At 53.4% G+C, this 18,982-nt stretch overlaps 1 protein-coding gene across 3 annotated transcripts in view; it reads right to left on the reverse strand.

The window, feature by feature from the left end:
- SCUBE1 (signal peptide, CUB domain and EGF like domain containing 1) overlaps nucleotides 1-18,982 on the reverse strand; it is a 174,939-nt gene that overhangs the window by 49,324 nt on the left and 106,633 nt on the right. For 2 of the 3 annotated variants that reach the window (XR_007517430.1, XM_049884601.1), the window contains exons 6-7: nucleotides 14,822-14,938; nucleotides 12,160-12,249 (exon numbers count right to left, since the gene is read on the reverse strand). Coding sequence is in view for 2 of the 3 variants with exons in the window: in XM_049884601.1 (XP_049740558.1) it covers nucleotides 12,160-12,249; nucleotides 14,822-14,938 (207 nt within the window). In the remaining variant the exon portion in view is untranslated. The remainder of the gene's footprint in view (nucleotides 1-12,159; nucleotides 12,250-14,821; nucleotides 14,939-18,982) is intronic. The other variant, XM_049884602.1, reaches the window with a different exon arrangement.

Genomic DNA, 18,982 nt, shown 5'->3' on the forward strand with positions numbered 1-18,982 from the left:
GAAGGCAGACAGGAGCCTCACAGGCCGAATCTCATCTGAGCCAATCCCCAGGGGAGGCGGGCAGGGTTATTATGCCCATTCTACAGAAGAATTATCAGTTATCAGGAGATAACTGAGGCTCAGGAGGGAAGGAGCTAGACAGCTGGGCCAGGCATCCTTCCTCTGCGCTGGGTGGCCCCTAATGGGGAGTGGGAAGTGAGAAGCCCCTTCACCTCTCTGAGCCCGGTCTCCTTACCTGTGACCCTGAACACACTCTCTCAGGGCTGCTGGGAAGATTAAATGGGACGAGGCACTGAGGATGCTGCACAGAGGGATGGCCTCGGTCTCCTTCCCGACGGCTGCCCCAGAGACTTGCTCAGGGAAAGATCAGGTGACAACCTGGGTCAAGGGAGGCAGTGCCCAGCCCCAGTGTGTAACCCTCTGGGGGGCTCTCAAGCGGGGCCTTCAGCCTTGGTGACTCCATGGGGAGGGGGTAGAGGCAGGGGGAGGCTGATTCCTGGAGGCTCCAGCCTGGGAGTGGTGCGGGGCTGGGGGAGCCCAGGCTGCAGGGACCAAGGCCTCTGTGAGGGGCGTTGACCCTGCTGGCTCCGCAGGGCCCCTTTCCTAAGGCTTTGCTTCAGTATGACCTGACACACGTCAGGTAGTCCCCCGGCCCCAGGAGTCTCACCTCCCCCACCACCAAGCTGCAGTTCCTCACGGGCATTCTAAGGGCCCTCTGAAAATGGTCATGGCCCGGGGAAGGAGAAGATGAAAGAAGGAACTGCTGACTGAGCCCCAGGTCCAAGACAGGTGCCACCCCTCACATCTCTCACGGAAGCTGCTTTCAAGGAGGCTACAAGCCCATCTACAAAGGAGGACACCGTGGGGCTCCAAGATGTGAGGAGACTCTGGCAAAGGGCTGGAGAAGCCAGGAAGTGAACCCAGGTCTCACTCTGGAGCCTGGATGTTCCTCTGGGCCAGGGTAGCAAACCCGGAGGAGAAGCCACTTTTAGCAAAACTCTCATCAAAGGTGTCCTGCTCTGAGAACAAATGCATGGCTGGTTCTAAAGCCAACAACAGAGCCCTGACAAGCACCCAGAAACCTTCCTCCGTGGATCACTGGGGAACCACACCCTAGGGAGCCCTGAGTGACGGGCTATGCCTCATCAGCGGCCGACTGCTGCCCCCCCTTGGTTTCTAGCCACCACCTGGCCTGCCCTGCTCACACCCAGCTAGACAGCGTGAGGCAGGTAAGGATGGGCTAAGAGGGAGACTGTGGGCAGGGTGACTGAGCCACCCCAACCACAGGGCCTGGTCCGTTTGATCTATTTTTATGTCCTGGGATGAAGGACTGCAGTGCTAAGAAGACGGCCCTGGGCCCTGTAGGGTGCCTTCCATGGCTACATGGGGCAATCGGTATTAAAACTCTAGGCCCACCTGAGTGCGGGCAGGGCCAGGGCCAGACTAACAAAAACAGCCTCGCCTCCCACCCTGCCCGGAATCCCCGCTGGGCCTGAGCGGAGCTTTACTGGGCACTTTCCCCACCCCAGGACCTCTGCTAGGTGCTTCATATCTGATGCCATTTTATCCTGACTTCGTATCACCTATCTCTGGTGGTGTCTGTTCCCTGGCACACGCTGGACACTCAGTGAGTACTCGCTGGACAAGGTCTGAGCTCTGACAATCGGGTATTGTGAGTCCTGCTTTATACAAGAGGGGAGCAAGGGTCCCCAGGTCACACAGCCCACAAAAGTTAGACAGAGCTGGCCTTGGCGTTGCTTTGTGCCTGGTGGCCTGTCCTGCCCTGAGCGCTGTGCCTGATCTTCCTTAGGATGCAGAGAGCCCAAGGCCACACAGTGCTCCGAGGAAGGCAAGGAGTGGCTGTCTCACCATCCTACTAACGCCCCTCACTCCTTCCCACAGATGAGGGCGTGGCCATTGCCCATGCCCAGGGACATTTGGCGCAGTGCCTGGTGCCTGGTGCCTGGTGCCTGGTAGGCCTTGGGAAAATGTTTGTGGAGTGGCTGACTTAAGCTGGGCAATGCCAGGGGAGACCACCGAGGTCCCCGAGGGAGTGCTGGTCTCCAGCAGCAAGCATCACCACACTCCCTCACACAGCCTATGCATGGGGTCCCAGCTGGCAAAGGGGCCAAGGGCTGGGTGGCCATCACCCTGAGCAGGAAGTGGGTGCAGGGGAGGGGTGACTAGGTGGCAAAGGGCATTGAGGGCAGATCTGGAAGCGCTTTGGGGGCCCACTTGGACCAAATCCTGAGAGGCCAAGGACTGAAGAAAAGGGGTAAGGTGGGGTTAGGCACATTCAGATTTGTGTCCAAGGAAGATGGCCGTGGCTGCTTCGCTGAGCGTCCAGTGAAGCGGAACCAGGGTGGGACTTTCCCTCTGTGGGGCTCACCTCCACTCTCAGCTACCCTAAGTGGGGGGCCAGGTGGCAGCCACAGTCCCCTCTGAGGGGGAAAGCCGCTGTCTCACAGAACTTCCTGCTTCCGTCAGGGCAGGGGCTGAGTGGAGGTTGGGTCTGGCCCCCACTGCCTGGTGCAGCTCTGGGTGTGGGGTGCTGGGAGCTTGGGAGGCCCTGTTGCAAACCTGGTGGCACTGCACACACTGCTGGGCAACGCTTACGCCAAGCCTGAGGGCTGAGCACTGGGACGCACCCTGCGAAGTGTCCGCAGGCCAGTCTGACTGACGAAGCACTACAGAGCATGCAACGGTCCCAGGTCCTTGTCACAGTCCCAGAGGCAGGAAGACTGCCCTCCCACTTCACAACCCCGAGAGGGGAAAGGACTTACTCAGGTCATCAGAGGGCAAGGGCAGGGCAGGCCAGGGTCACTGATCGCTCCCCTCCAAGCTCAAGCATTTGCTGGACCCGAGAAACACCCTCCCGCCTCCTCCGCCCTGTTAAAAGCACACTGTCCCTCATTTCTAGGGGTGAGAGAGTGGCACTCAGCAGCCTGTCCTGTGATGGCTGTGCTCCAGGGGGTGAAGGTCCCCCTGGTGGTGCTACTTTATGAGAGAAAGGCCACAGACTGGCTGGCATCAGATCCAGATCTCTTCTGAGGCTCAGAGAGAGGCAGAAAGCTCTAAGTCCCCCACGGGGGCACCACGGCTGGAGGCCCATCTACTGGGACGGGGGAGCCACTTCTGCATTGCCCAGGGCATCCCTCACAGTTAGCACTGGTTTTCAGAGTGTCAGGAGACAGGGAGTTCAGCCTGGGAAAGGCAGCAGCGAAGGCAGGTGTGGGCTCTGCCTTAACGGAGCTCACAGCAGGCAGACGGCCTGGGAGGGTCCTCCCAGCCAAGGCTGAACCATCTGTGATCTGCAGCAGGAGAACCCTGTTGTTGCTGAGTTGATTCCAACTCATAGCGACCCTACAGCACAGAGCAGAACTGCCCCCTCGGATTTCCATGGCTGTAAATCTTTACGGAAACGGACTGCCACATCTTTCTCCTGTGGAGCTGCTGATGGATTCAACTGCTGATCTTTTGGTTAGCAGCCACGTGCTTAACCACTGTGCCACCAGGGCTCCTGGTCGGCAGCATAATGGCCACCAAAGATGTCAACATCTTAATCTCAGGAAGCTGTGATGTTGTGCAGCTAAAGGCACTTCGAAGATGTGACCAAATGAAGGACACGGAGATAGAGGATCTTCCCAGGTTCTAGGGATGCGGGTGGGGCAAGGTAATCACAAATCTCCTTAGACGTGAAAGAAGGAGGCAGAAGAAGAGGGCCAGGGAAGGAGATGTCACCATGCAAAAGGAATGAAGAAATGCTCACTTTGAAGAAGGTGGGAGGGCACGAGCCAAGGAATACTGGCGCCTTCAGAAGCTGGACAAGGCAAGGAATCGGATTCTCCCCTGCAGTCTCCAGAAGGAACACAGCCTTGCCCACACCTTGACTTTAGCCCAGTGAGGCTCGTGTTGGGCTTCTGGCCTATGGAGTGTAAGATAACAAACAGGTGTTGTTTGAAGCCACCAGGATGGTAGTACTCGTCTGTCAGCTTGTCGTACTGTGGTGGCTTGCATGTTGCTGTGATGCTGGAAGCTATGCCACTGGTATTGGAAGCACCAGCAGGGTCACCCATGGTGCACGGGTTTCAGCAGAGCTTCCAGACTAAGAGACTAGGTAGAAGCATCCGGCAGCCTACTTCTGAAATAACTGGCCAGTGAAAACCTCATGAACAGCAGCAAGATGCTGTCTGATTTAGTACTGGAAGATGAGCCCCTCAGGTTGGAAGAGCTGCCTCCTCAAAGTAGAGTTGGCCTTAATGACATGGATGGAGTCAAGCTGATGTGGCATGACTTAAAATAAGAAGAAACAGCTGCAAGTGTCCATTAATCATCGGAATGTGGAATGTACGATGTATGAGTCCAGGAAAATTGGAAATCATCGAAAATGAAACAGAATGTGTACAGATCAATGTCCTAGGCACTAGTGAGCGGAAATGAACTGGTATTGACCATTTTGAACTGGACAATCATATGGTCAACTATGCTGGGAAAGAGGAGTGGCGTTGGATTCACAGTCAAAATTTCAAGATCTATCCTGAAGTAAAATGCTGTCAGTGACAGGATAATATCCATATGCCTACAAGGAAGACAAATTAATCCAACTATTATTCAAATTTACTCACCAACCACTAATGCCAAAGACAAAGAAATTGAAGATTTTTACCAACTTCTAGAGTCTAAAATTGATCAAATGCAATCAAGATGGATTCATAAATACTTAGTGATTAGAGTATGAAAGTTGGAAACAAAGGAGGATCAGTAATTGGCAAATATGGCCTTGGTGACAGAAATGACGCTGGAGATCACATGATAGAATTCCGCAAGACCAACAGCTTATTCACTGTGAATATCTTTTTTCAACAACATAAACTATACACGTGGACCTCACTGGATGAAACTCACAGGAATTAAACCAACTACATCTGTGGAAAGAGACAATGGAGAAGCTCAATACCATCAGTCAGAACAAGGCCAGGGGCAGAACATGGAATAGATCATCAACTGCTCATATGCAAGTTCAAGTAGAAGTAGAATAAAATTGAAACAAGTTGACGAGAACCTAAGTACGACCTTGAATATATCCCAAATGAATTTAGAGAGCATCTCAAGAATAGATCTGTCGCCTTGAACACTAATGACCAAAGACCAGATGAGCTGTGGGATGACATCGGGGACATCATACATGAGGAAAGCAAAAGGTCATTAAAAAGATGGCAAAGAAAGAAAAGACCAAAATGGACGTCAGAAGAAACTCTGAAACTTGCTCTTGAATGTCGAGTAGCTCAAGCGAATGGAGAAATGAAGAAGTAAAAGGGCTGAACAGAAGATTTCAAGGGATGGCTCAAGAAGACAAAGTAAAGTATTATAATGAAATGTGCAAAGACCTGGAGTTAGAAAACCAAAGGGAAGAACATACTTGGCATTTCTCAAGCTGAAAGAACTGAAGAAAAAATTTCAAGCCTCGAGTTGCAATACTGAAGGATTCTACAGGCAAAATATTGAACAATGCAGGAAGCATCAAAAGAAGATGGAAGGAATACACAGAGTCACTGTACCAAAAAGAACTGGTCAACGGTCAACCATTTCAGGAAGCAGCATATGTTTAAGAACCGATGGTGTTGAAGGAAGAAGTCCAAGCTGCACTGAAGGCATTGGCGAAAAACAAGGCTCCAGGAATCGACGGAATACCAGCTGAGATGTTTCAACAAACGGATGCAGTGCTGGAAGCACTCCCTCATCTATGCCAAGAAATCTGGAAGACAGCTACCTGCTCAACCGACTGGAAGAGATCCATGTCTGTGCCCATCCCAAAGAAAGGTGATCCAACAGAATGTGGAAATTATCGAACAGTATCATTAACATCACATGCAAGTGAAATTTTGCTGAAGATCATTTAAAAAGAGGTGCAGCAGTACATCGACAGGGAACTGCCAGAAATTCAAGCTGGATTCAGAAGAGGACCTGGAACAAGGGATATCAGTGTTGATATCAGATGGATCCTGGCTGAAAGCAGGGGAACACCAGAAAGATGTTTACCCATGTTTTATTGACTGTTGTTGGATTGAATTTAGTCCCCCCAAAATGTGTATCAACTCGGCTAGGCCATGATTTCCAGTATTGTGTGGTTGTCCACCATTTTGTGATCTGACGTGATTATCCTACGTGTTGTAAATCCTAACCTCTACGATGTTAATGAGGCGGGATTAGGAGCAGTTATGTTAATAAGGCAGAACTCAATCTACAGGATTAAGCTGTATCTTAATCTCTTTCGAGATATAAAAGAGAGAATTGAGCAGAGAGGAGAGGGATCTCATCATCACCAAGCAAGAAGAGCCAGGAGCAGAGGGCATCCTTTGGACCCAGGGTCCCTGTGCTAAGAAGCTCCTAGACCAGGAAAAGATTGATGACAAGGACCTTTCCCAGAGCCAAAGGAGAAAGCCTTCCCCTGTAGCTGGCACCCTGAATTTGGACTTCCAGCCTCTTAACTTCTGTGTGTTAAAGCCATCCATTTGTGGTATTTCTGTTATAGCAGCAGTATATAACTAAGACAACCATGCAAAGGCATTCAACTGTGTGGATCATCAAATTACAGATAATATCACGAAGAATGGGAATTCTAGAACACTTAATTGTGCTCATGAGGAACTTGTACATAGATCAAAAGGCAGTTGTTCGAACAGAACAAGGGGACACTGAGTGGTTTAAAATCAGGAAAGGTGTGTGTCAGGGCTGTATTCTTTCACTATACCTATTCAATCTGTGTACTGAGCAAATAATCTGAGAAGCTGGACTATATGAAGAAGAACCGGGCATCAGGATTGGAGGAAGACTCGTTAATAACCTGCGTTATGCAGATAACACAACCTTGCTTGCTGAAAGTGAAGAGGACTTGAAGCACTTACTGATGAAGATCAAAGACCACAGCCTTCAGTATGGACTGCACCTCAACATAAAGAAAACAAAACTCCTCACAACTGGACCAATAAGCAACCTCATGATAAATGGAGAAAAGATTGAAGTTATTAAGGATTTCGTTTTACTTGGATCCATAATCAATGCCCATGGAAACGGTAGTCAAGAAATCAAATGATGTATCGCATTGGGCAAATTTGCTGCAAGACCTCTTTAAAGTGTTCAAAAGCAAGGATGTCGCCTTGAAGACTAAGGTGCCCCTGACCCAAGCCATGGTATTTTCAGTCGCCTCATATGTGTGTGAAAGCTGGATGACGAATAAGGAAGATCGAAGAACTGATGCCTTTGAATTATGGTGTTGGCGAAGAATATTTAATATATACCATGGACTGCCAAAAGAACGAAGCCCTGGTAGTGCAGTGGTTAAGTGCTCTGCTGCTAACAGAAAGGTCGGTGCTTAGAACCCACCAGTCGTTCTATGGGAGAAAGATGTGGCAGTCTGCTTCTGTAAAGACTCACAGCCTTGGAAACCATATGGGGCAGTCCTATTCTGTTCTATAGGATTGCTATGAATTGGAACTGACTTGGCAGCAAGGGGTTTGGTTTTTGGTTTTGGTCAGAAGAATGAACAAATCTGTCCTGGAAGAAGTACAGCTAGAATGCTTCTTAGAAGCAAGGATGGCGAGACTTGGTCTCACATACTTCTGGACATGTTGTCAGGAGGAACCAGTCCCTGGAGAAGGACATCATGCTTGGTAAAGTAGAGCATCAGCAAAAAAGAGGAAGACCCTCAAAGAGATGAATGGACACAGTGGCTGCAACAATGGGCTCAAAGGTAACAATGGTTGTAAGCATGGTGCAGGACCAGGTAGTGTGTCCTTCTCACAGGGTCGCTATGAGTTGGTGCTGACTCGATGGCACCTGACAATAACCACAAGGATGGTGGTGGTTTGTTACGGAAGCGAGAGAAAATGAATATACCATCTCTCCTAAAGTATACTCTGGGGGAGGGAACGTGACTTAAATCCTGGAGCTGACAAAGATCCTCACAGCATGTCATAGATCTTGCTATCGGGGGCCTGGTGGCCTGTGGGAAGCTCTCATTCTGTACCCTTAGCTGGCTACTCACATGCTTCACAGAAGTCAGTCGGCTGGCTAACTGAACTTTACCATTTTCAAATCTAAAAATTTTAACTGATTTTAGTGGCTGTCTAAAATTGGTTATACATTTCAGTGGTGCCTCAGAACAACGGCCTGGCAATCTACTTCTGAAAATTAGCCACTGAAAACCCTACAGAGCGTAGTTCTACTCTGACATACGTGGGGTCACTGTGAGTCAGAGTTGACCCCGTGGCACCTGGGTGAACACACCTTAATCGTGTCCCAAGCCTGAGCTCAGTGACTGTACTGAAGATGGTGGGGTTTGACTGCTGGCCCTGCCTGTTAGGTCGCTGTGCACAGAGCTCTCTGCTAGCTCTCTGGTGGTTTCCAACTCGGCCGCACTCTCAGGCGGGCTGTGATGGCACCTCACCACGTCAGTGCTCCCTGCCTTCTGCGGCCCTTCCCCACTGGAACTCCTTGTTCCCGTATGGCCTGAGCCACTTAACCCCTCTGTGCCACAGCGTCCTAACCCCTCTGGTCTGTAACAGAGACGGCTTGTCCTCTCCCCAGTGCTGCTGGGCGTGAAATCTCGGCTCACACGCAGGAAGCACCCGCCTTACGTAAACAAACGACACTGCAGGACTGCAGTAGATGGTAGTGTTCCTATCCCTATGGTGTTTACACTGGGGAGCTGCGTCATCACAGTGTTAGAACTTGGGTGCAGAAAGAGGAGGCAGGTCCCAAGTGAGGAGCTGAGAGGCTCACATAAGGGTAAAGTGCCCAAGTTTTAGTTCATACACTCTGGGGCCTTTGGTTTTTGCTTATATTGGGCCTGTCTGTGGCTGTGTTTAGAGGTGAGGCTGCTAATGAATCAACTTGCAGATAGCTAAGGGATCTGTGGCCTCTGCAGCCTGGGCAGGTCCCTAGGTGGCACAAATGGTTGGTGCTTAGCAACTAACTGAAAGGTTGGCCGTTCAAATCCACCCAGTGGCACCACAGAAGAAAGGCCTAGCAATCTACTTCTGAAAACCGAACCGTTAAACCCTACGGAGCGTAGTTCTACTCTGACACGTGGAGTTGTTCTGAGCTGGAATCAACTTGATGGCAACGGGTTTTGTTTTGTTTTGGCAGTCTGGGCACAAAACCCTTCTGAAATAATTCTGAGTCAATCTAGGTTATGTGGACATCTCCATTTGGGGAAGGGAAACCACAGCTCACAGCCTCAACCAGGAGATATGGCCCCGAGGCCACTTAACCTCTCTGAGCCTGTTCAGAATGGGGTGTATCCTGGGAGGCCCCGCCAGGACAGGAGAACGGGAAGGTGGCTTCACCCTGAACATGCGGGACAAGTCTGCTTGATGTGTGGTCACCACAGAGGGTGACGAAGATGGGTGTGTGCTATGGGGGTGCACGCGGCTGGCATGAGCCGCCCTGGGGTCCCTTCATTCTGAGCTTCCCTGTACCCACTCACTTCCAGAGAGGGAACGGGCCCCCCTCACTTAATCCTTTCCTACCCACTCCAGACATGGAGCCCGCTGACACAGAAAAGAATTGGCCTCTCTGGGATGGAAGCAACCCGAGGGGCTGGTCAACTCCCGCATTCTTAACACCTTGCCTCTGTTAATACATCCCGGGAGCAGCCACACCTCCCTGGGGGATACTAGCCTGCATTCTAATAAGATGCCTAAGTCTTTACCACACAGGCTGCTCTCAGAGGTGATGTGCTAAGGTTATGAGGATGGGGCTCACCTGTGCCTAGATGGGGCCCCAGGATCCACCCTCCACAGGAGCCTCAGACGTTGGTTACCTAGCTTGGGGTGTGGGGCCTTGGCCATTGGCCCCTGTCCCCCATGTGGCAAGCGCTGTGGGGAGCCCAGAAGAGGGAGAAGTCTGTCTGTGGGAAGGACAGGCTCTACGGGGTGGGTGGGGGGGGGGGTCTAATGATCACAGAGGTGAGGACGCAGGAAGGCCACTCGTCATCCAGCTCCTCAGTCCCTTCCCCTGTGCCTGGCCCAGAGTCCTCAACCTGCTTCCCCACCTCTGCCTCCCAGGCCCAGGTGGGCTGACCTGTATTCTTAGGCCTCCCTCCTTCCATCCCTGGCCCCACTCCAGGTTCCAGCTCTGGGCTTGACCCACTGACTCTAATTTTAAAAAGCAATGACAGAGGCCCTTCTCTCCACCTGCCTACCCTACCTGCTTGATGGCAACTCAGCTCGGCCCTCCTCCATCACCCACGCTCTTCCTAGGGAGGGTGTGGGGTGTCTGAGGGCCCACCTCTCCAGTACTCGAGGCCCAGGAGCGTTCATGGCACCACCTGAGGCTCCCATTGCCCACCTCTAGCCACCTTTCCAGAAAGCCCACAGCTCTGGCTCACACCTTCTTGGAAGATACTGGTCACACCTGCTTGCTGGGGCCACAAAGCCTGCCCTCTCTGCTGTTTCTAGCTCTTTCCAGGCCAACCCAGACGCCCAAGTCAACAGGACAAGTGGAGAGTCAGCACCCAGCCTAGTGTGTTCCCCTGGCCTCTGGCCTCCAGTGCCTTCACCTGGAACACGGGTGGCGCCAGTCAGGCCTGGGGTGTACATGGGGCTGGCAGATCACCATCAGCCACTGCTCGGGGCACAAGGGCTGCACCCTCCCTGAAAGGTCCATGAGGCCCACAAAGCTGGTAACCTTTCCGGGACCTCTGGCATTGGCCTCTACGGTCTCGTGACCCTAACATTCAAGACAGCCTTCAGGACCTCTGGGCTAAACTAAGCTGTGCATGGTTGTGTGTGGCCTTAGGCAAACTCGTGTACCCCAGTGTGCCTCAGTTTCTTCCTCTAAGGACAGGAAATGCGCCACCAACCCCACAGCTGCCAGGGTGGCTGTGAGCACTCAGAGTGACATAAAGAAGGTGTGACAATCTGGTTGGATGAGGACTGTGCTCGGGAGGCCCTGGGGGAGCCGGCATCACACAGAGGCCACATCCCAGAAGCGGGGGAGCTGAGTGAAGGACCAAGGGACAGAGGCACGAAGGCAGGGGCAGAGTGCCTTTCTGAGCTCTCTGTCCAGGCCCAGTTGTTTCCTCTTTTACCTCTTTCTCCTTACACTAGCCCCAGGGTCCGCCCTGCCAGCAGGCCCCTAAGACACCCTGAGACCACCTGGGTGCTTCTGGGAAAGCCGCCCTGGAGCCTGGGTCCGGCCCCTGAAAGCAGTGCTCAGAGCGTAGCTGACAGGACACAGGCCCCACAGCCAGCCTGAGTCCAACATGCGGGCGGGTGCCTGAGGAGGGACAATGAAGGTGACACCGTGGGAAAGTGGGCCGGGGGGGGCCACTCAGGGTCGGGGAGCATTGGGGACAACCCCTAGCTGAGTAAGCCTTGCTTTCTCTGCCTGGACTTGCTAAATGACCTTAACCTGTCCTTCCCTCTTGGGTCCCAGCCTTGTCAACTATGAAAGGAGCAGGCTGGACAGACATCTTGGAGAACCCCCCAACCCAGCCACGAAGCAAGGAGGTCGATTCCTTTCCCTGAGAACTAGAGGTGCTGGATGGCGACTTCTCTCCCAGGAGAGGAGGCTGCTAAGGACCAAGCTGCTTCGAACCCCTGCCTGACACTAATGCCGGGCTTGCCTCCAAGCCTCAGTGTAGCCTTGCTGATGCCAGGGAGCCTAACTGCAAATGTGGGCATTTACAGCAAACATAGGAGGTTTACAGGCAGAAGCCATTAAGCCTTGGCTCTGGGTTCTTTGCCACAAATGAGCACACACATACACACAAAGCAACAAACGTGTTTCATGGAGGGTAAAAACTTTACAAAGGAAAAAGCGAGGTCACATCTGCAGTGTGGCCCCCCACATTCACACATGACACACGTGACCACCATACATGGGCATACCACACGCCACACAGACGCACCACACACAAGCTCACAGCCCACACACCATCTCACACACACTCAGACACCCCACACACCACACAGACATACCATACACACGCTCACAGCCCACACCAGCTCACATACACTCAGACGCCCCACACGCCAGCACACGCCGCCGCCCCACACATTCACACTCATGCACACACATGCTTGCACACACAGGCACACAGACACAAACACACAAAAGTGGAAGTACAACAAAGGAAGTGGAGAAAAGTGTTACCCATGAGTAGCCGCCGTTTCACCCGCTTGTCCACATCAGCTACTGACGTGGCATTGAACTGAGAGCGCTCAATTGCAGCCTCATCCTTCTCTAAAACACAAGTAAGGGACAAACACGGAGCCGGTGGTTAATGACAGCCCACTTACCGCGGCCCGAGACAGTCAGCCTCTCGGTGGGGCGCAGGCAAAGCCAACACAGCATGCCGGCCAGCGCGGCGGCCTCACCAAGGGGCTACTCCCAGGAGACTCCAAGGAGGGGTGCTCAGGGCAGGAGCGGGAGGGAGGGTGGGTGAGAAGGAGGGATGACCATGGGATGAGCCGGGACACAGAGGGGACACAGGCCGAGCTGCACACAGAGGCGGCTGAGGTCAGAGCGGACAGGGCTTGAGCCGCAGGGCTGAGAAGCAGACGGCACCGGCACGGAGCGTACGGAGACACAGGCACCACAGACACCCAGGCTTCAGGCTGGAGAGGCAGGCACAGGACAAGGAGACAGGCTGCGAGGTCCGGTGATGGATGCGCCTGGGGCAGCAGACGCCCTGTCACAAGGACGTTGTCAAACACTCATGCAAAATTAAGAACAAAACGCACGGAGGAGCAGACACGCATGGCGAGGGATCCAGTCCAGCAGACAGAAAGACCGGGGTCGATTGGGGCAGCGCTGGTTGCCTGCTTGTCTATGGTGGGGGAGAACTATACATTCAAGCGCTCAGTGAGGGGCTGCTAGGGGGGCTCAGTGGTTTTAGGAGCGAGCAGGAGGGGAATGCCCAGTGCCTGCCAGGGAGCATTCTGGCAGCTTGGGCATGAAGCCACACCAGGATGTGTCCTGTGGAGGGGCAGGTGGAGTTAGCTGGCTCAGGTTCCTTTGCTCAGTCAGACATGTGCAGGGACACTTGTTCCCCAGGGGAAACTGATAGACAGTGAGCAAAGCCAGATGAAAGGGTTCTCACCCTGGCCGGGAGTGGAAGCAGCAGCAGCAGCTGGGCACGGAAAATGGTTTCTAAGGGAAGGACAGAGGGGTTTGGGACATAACTTTAGAAAATAGATCCAAGCGGGGACTGTCACATGCAGCAGACATTAAGAAATAAAAAATGGAAATAAAAAAGGATGAGTCGGGTGGACAAAGACAAGATGTGTTAGACAGAGGGCTGGCGTGTGTCTGGCCCGGCAGCTGTTTGCACCCGTCCGTGCCCCACTGGCGACGGCGGCAAAAGCTGAGGGAGACCTTGAGGGTACGTAGACAGGGAGGAGGCCGGGGTGAGGCCCAGGTGGCCTCTGGGCAGGACAGTGGAGGGAGAGAGGTGGGAGGAGAAGGTTCTAGATGGGATCAGGCTGCAATAGAGACACTGGTCTGAGACCGGGTTTTGCTTTTAATTTTGTTGATTGTTTGGTTGGTTTGGTTTGGCTTTTGGCTCCAGAAATAACTACTGAACGTCAGCTATCAGACAAGACAGGCAATCAGGGACCATCACCAGAGAAGCAGGAGGAGTGAGATCAAATGAAATAAAAAAACGGCTGTCGCAAGAAGAGACCACACAGAGGAAGGGAGAACCACCGCAGGCAGCAGCACCCTGGGACGTGGACCCAGGGCCAGGGCGTGACACGGGCCCACCCGCAGCCCCAGGCCACTCCCACCCCTGCAACACAGGGAGAGAATGAAGCGGCCGAGTCTGGGTGTCACGGGCTTCGTGGCCATCACTGGCTTACCAACCCCTTTCCTGTTACGTGAAAGCACCTCAAGAAAGATTGCCCGAGCCCACAGAAGGTGGCTTTTTTTTCTTTTACTTTTTAAATAAACATGATAACTGACTTGTTTTGTGTTTCTAAAGTTCGCCAACACTGAAGAGAGGAAAGAGGGTGAACTCTGGGCACCAATTTTGAAATTCCTCTTTTCCTTAATACCAGTTAAAAAAAAATCAGTGGCATTTTTGAGTGGGAAGAAAACCCACCAGTGCTTCTGGTATAAAATACTCAAAAATAGTCTAGCTTCACCTTGTAAATATGGATCAGGAGAAAGGAGGTAACCGAGACTAAACTTGAGGCTCCATGTAACAGGGGAGGTGACAGGTAGGGGCACCCTGGGAAGAACAACCTTTGAGTGTGAGAGAATGTTCTGGCCCAGAGCTCCCATTAGCTGGGGGTAAAAAGCAGTTAAAAACACCCGAACCCCACACTGATTCACACCGTCATCTCCCCTGGGTTTTAGACAATGAAGACTTACAATTTCTGAGAAAACCTCTTGGTTTTCCACATTGCTGAGGGCGCTTACCCGGCTCAGGGGTGGCCACTGTGCCTGACTGGGTGCTTTCTGTCTTAGGGAGGGGACACATCCACTTAGGCAACAGAGATCCCTCCGTGGGGATACACACCTTCCCCCTCCCCAAGGACCCTGCCTGGGGCCACCCCCAAGTCAAGCTCTGTTTTAAGGAAGCCTGAGGCAGGCGAGCCCTTGCCGGGCACCTGGAGCAGAGAAGCCTGGCCTTGTGTGGCTGAGACTCCACAGAGAGCTTCTCTGGGATGGCTGCCGCCCCCCATCATTACCGGGGGCGTTCCTTTTCTTGCTTTTTGGAGACTGGGACCTGGCGGGATGGTAGCAGATTCCAGGGCCACGTGGTGCCCTGTGGGGGGCAGGGTGACGAGGGGGTGGTGTGCAGCCTACTTACCGATGCACGTGTGACCGTCTGTGTGAAGGGCGTACTTCTGGTGGCAGCCACACATGGGGCCTGTGTCCGTGTCTTCGCAGCTGTGCTGGCAGCCTCCGTTTCCATAGTTACAGGTTACTAGTTAGGCCCAAAGTGTACATACGTGTGTATAAACAGAACGACAGCAAAACGATTAGTTTGTCGGTGTTGGTGGTTTCTTTTTAGGGGAGGGGAGGGAAGTGAGGGCTGGACAGCGGACACACAGCTCCTGGCCTTTCCGCCTCTCCAGGGGCTTGGGTGGAACCATTCACTCCTTAGAGGAGACACAGGATAGGACAGGGGTGTGTGGGCCCTTTGGGCTTGGAACAGAGCTGGCACACAGCTGAGACGCTTGGATGGCACTGGGTAAAGGGGTGAATTAAAAAATCTTACCCTCCCTGTCTTAGTCATCTAGTGCTGTTATAACAGAAACAACACAAGTAGATGGCTTTAACAAAGAAATTTATTTTCTCTCAGGCCCGTAGGCTGGAAGTCTGAACCAGGGCTCCAACTTCAGGGGAAGGCTTTCTCTTTGCCGGCTCTGGAGGAAGGTCCTTGTCATCAGTCTTCCCTTGGTCTGGGAGCATCTCAGCACAGGAACCTCAGGTCCAATGGACACGTTTTGTTCCTGGCTCTACTTTCTTGGTGGTATGAGGTCCCCATGTCTCTCTGCTCGCTTCTCTCTTTTATATCTCAGAAGGGACTGGCCCAATCACTACCTAATCCCATAGATCTCATCAACACAACTGCTGCCAATCCATCTTATTACATCGTAGTGATAGGATTTACAACACACAGGAAAATCACATAAAACGGTGGACAATCACATAATACTGAGAATCATGACTTGGCCAAGTTGACAGACATTTTTGGGGGGATGCAATGCAATCCAAGACACTCCCCTCAGTTGCAAAGAGCACTTTACAATAGCCTGTCTCAATGGGGCAACGTCTGTTGACGCCAGGGTGGGATCAGCAGGGGGCACGTGAGAGGGGATACTCCTCTCATCACTTTCCCTGCAGCTTTTCTTCTCCAGCCTCTGTTTCGGGATGTGAGGATGGGCGTTCCCACGTTCCCCATCCAAGCGCCCCCCTCAAACTCTATCCCCTCCAAGCCCTGATCCCTCCGAGCTCCGCAACATTCACACAAATGTGAGCAAACGGATGCCGTGTGAGGGTTGGTTTGGGAAATGTCTGGAATAAGGCATGCTGAATAAGCTGCAGCGCCGGGCCCGGGCCATCAGAAACCCTTCAGCCCCAAGTCTCAAAACTACCATCAGCGACCTAGGTCAGCTGGAAAGGACGCTCAGCCAAAAGCAGGAATGACAAGTTCAAGTTTATTTAAAAGAAAATACAACACTATCCCTTTCTAGGGTGAGGAACATCACCCAGGAGAAGCAGGGGATCTAGATCTTTCTGGAAGGCCTTCTCTGAGCCCTGCTCCCCTATGTTAAGAGGGAGGGCTGCGTGCCAGTCACTGGTACGCAAGGAGCACCAGGGCCTCGAGGGCAGGGTGTCTTCTTGGAAACCGTAACCATTTGTCCAGAATTCTGTCTGCACTCTTTACTTGGCAAAAACCTAATGATGATTGAATATGCGAAAGAAAACCTCAGACCAGTCATGGTCAGAGGGGCCAAGCATCCAGAGTCTACAGTCTGCGTGAAGAATGTGTGGTCAGGTTGACCCAGACCACGGCTAAGGCTGGAGGGAAGTCATGTGGTGACGACTCCCCGTGCAGGGTTCCAGACTTCTCGCAACTGACTTCTGGGGTGTTCCCAGGGGCTCCTCCTTTCACCAAAATGATGACAGTGGGGGCTTTTGGGGGTGCTGGTCCCAAGGGATGGTGGGGTCCCATCAGCCTGGTCACATGCAATTGTCATGTCAAGGGAGAACGGTTTCATGAGGAAAGGCTCTTTCTCTGGGTCCCAGACTCTGTCCCCAGCAACCTGAGGGAACAAACGACCATCCGAAGGAAGGACTGACTTCCAGGGGTGAAATTTCAGGAACTGGCCCCACTGCTTCGGGAAACATGAGCTGGCTTCGCGCACAAAGCACTCGGGCTCCTTCTCTGCACTCTGGGTCGTCTCGGTGGTGGTGGAGTCACCTTCTCTCATCTCTGAAACAGCCCCTCTCGCCCAGGAGAGACCCAGGAAGGCCAAGGGTCCCAGGGGTCTGCAGCTGAGCTCTGCTGGGAGCCCAGGTCAGGTGAGGGGAGAGACAGGCTGAGCCCTGTCTTTCTGGCACTGAGGAGAGCTCCATGTCAGAGAGGGTGGGGGTGGAGCTGCGGAGAAGGCAGTAAGAGCATTGCAGATGCTTCTTCCGGAGCCCTGGATCCTGGAGATGGGTGGTGCCCTGAATAATGACTGAGGAGGAGCGGGCTCTCTGGCCAGGCCGGCCCCGGTGACACGAGGGGGGTTTGCACATAGGGCCCTCACGCCACCCGGACGTCTCGCCTCTCCTGGGCCCTGGGGGCCAAAGCTTACTGCAGCTTGTACCCAGAGATGCCTGAGCCCTGAACCCAAGGGAGACAAATGGGTGCATGTGCTCACAGGCCCTGGAGTGGGTCCTGGGCTCTGCGAGGAGGACAGAATCTGGGGGCAGAGCCCCTGCTGTCTCGGTGGCCCATAGAGGCTGGCTGAGCTGGGCCTCAGCCCGCACCCACCTTGAGGCTTAGGAAGCTTCTGGCTCTCCAGTGACCTCCAGGGCCCTAGGGTAAGCCTCAGAGGTGAGCTCACTTGACATTACCCTGCTGCATTAACCACACGGAAGGAACCCACACCATGGACTGGGCAGCCACCAGTTCAGTCACTTTGTAGCAGGCCCAGCAGGCGGTCACCCACTTCCTGGCTCTTGAAGTCATATAAAGTAAGGCACAGGCTCTAACCCCCTTAGCAACATCCAGCAGCCCAGAGAGGGGTAGGACTGCTGCTGCTCAACCAGCAAATGTTCCGGCAAGGGTTTAGCTCTTCTCTGATAAGTGGCCCGTCTGGAGGGAGGGGACACAGGCTTGGCTGCTCCCTCCCCTCACACCAGGTCAGCCCCTCAGAGATGCCATCTAACCAAACCGTCTCTTCGGAGCCCCCGTCCTGGATGTGGTGAGAGAATTACAGAGTGGCTGCTCCCAGCCATTCCCCATGCTGGACACCTGGTCCACAGCTGATGCTCGACAAATCTTGTGAGATGTCCCCAAGCCTGCTAACTCCACATATTCTTGACCTTGGTCTTTCTCTTGAGGAATCTTGGATCACCCAACTTGGAGGGGATGGGAAAGCTGGAGTTGGTCACTCTCTGTTCTGAAAGCTGCCAGGTGGTGGGACGCTTCTCTGCAGCTAACGGGATTGTCTGGTGTAGAGGAGAGGAGGGCCTGGCTGGCAGCGCAGGGCCAGCGCTGGGTATTTCCCAGTCAAGACTGCCCGTTTGGCCCTGCCCTTGGTGACAGCATACTTGCGTCTCCATTCTCGACCCCCCAAAGCAACTCTACTGCGACCCCCTCAGCCTACGTGAGTTCATTTTTGACACCCCACAGGAGAGAGTCAGGAATGAAGAGGCTGGTCCCCAGCTCAGACATTACGTGGGCTGAAGAAAGCTTCACCTTAGAGAACCGATGACACACGAATCCGGGGCTGGGGTGTGAGCTCCTGGAGACAGAGACCATGCCTGAGGCAGTTGGGTCCCAGGGCCTTGGGGACACCGTGAGGAGAGCTTGGTGGGAGTGACATGGCAAGACATCCAAAGGACAGCTGATGACAACTGCAGGACTCCATGACTAAGGGCCATCTTCCTTCTCCACAGCACGGTCAGGGGAAGGCTGGTCGGTCTTGGTCTCTTCTTTCCTAACAGCTAAGTGAGGACCATTTTCTATACTGTAAGGGGGAACTGAATGCCTCCATCCCATTTTTCTGCATTGGAAAGTGGGCTCGGGGGGAAGTGCCTGTCTCTGGCCAGAGCTGGGCAGTCTTTACAACAGCCTCGCTCTGCTCTTTGCAGACACGGGCAAGCACCATCAATCTAGTGTCCCCACTGCTCAGCAGGGAGAGGCCACACTGGCCACCTCCCCAGGCAGCTGTCAGAGGGCAGCACAGGGCCTGAAGCTTTGGCGGATGAGCTGAGTGTCCAGTCACTGTCCTGTTTGTTCCCTGCTCCC

Source organism: Elephas maximus, chromosome 4 (genome assembly GCF_024166365.1).
Source record: "Elephas maximus indicus isolate mEleMax1 chromosome 4, mEleMax1 primary haplotype, whole genome shotgun sequence".
Classification (NCBI taxonomy): domain Eukaryota; kingdom Metazoa; phylum Chordata; class Mammalia; order Proboscidea; family Elephantidae; genus Elephas; species Elephas maximus.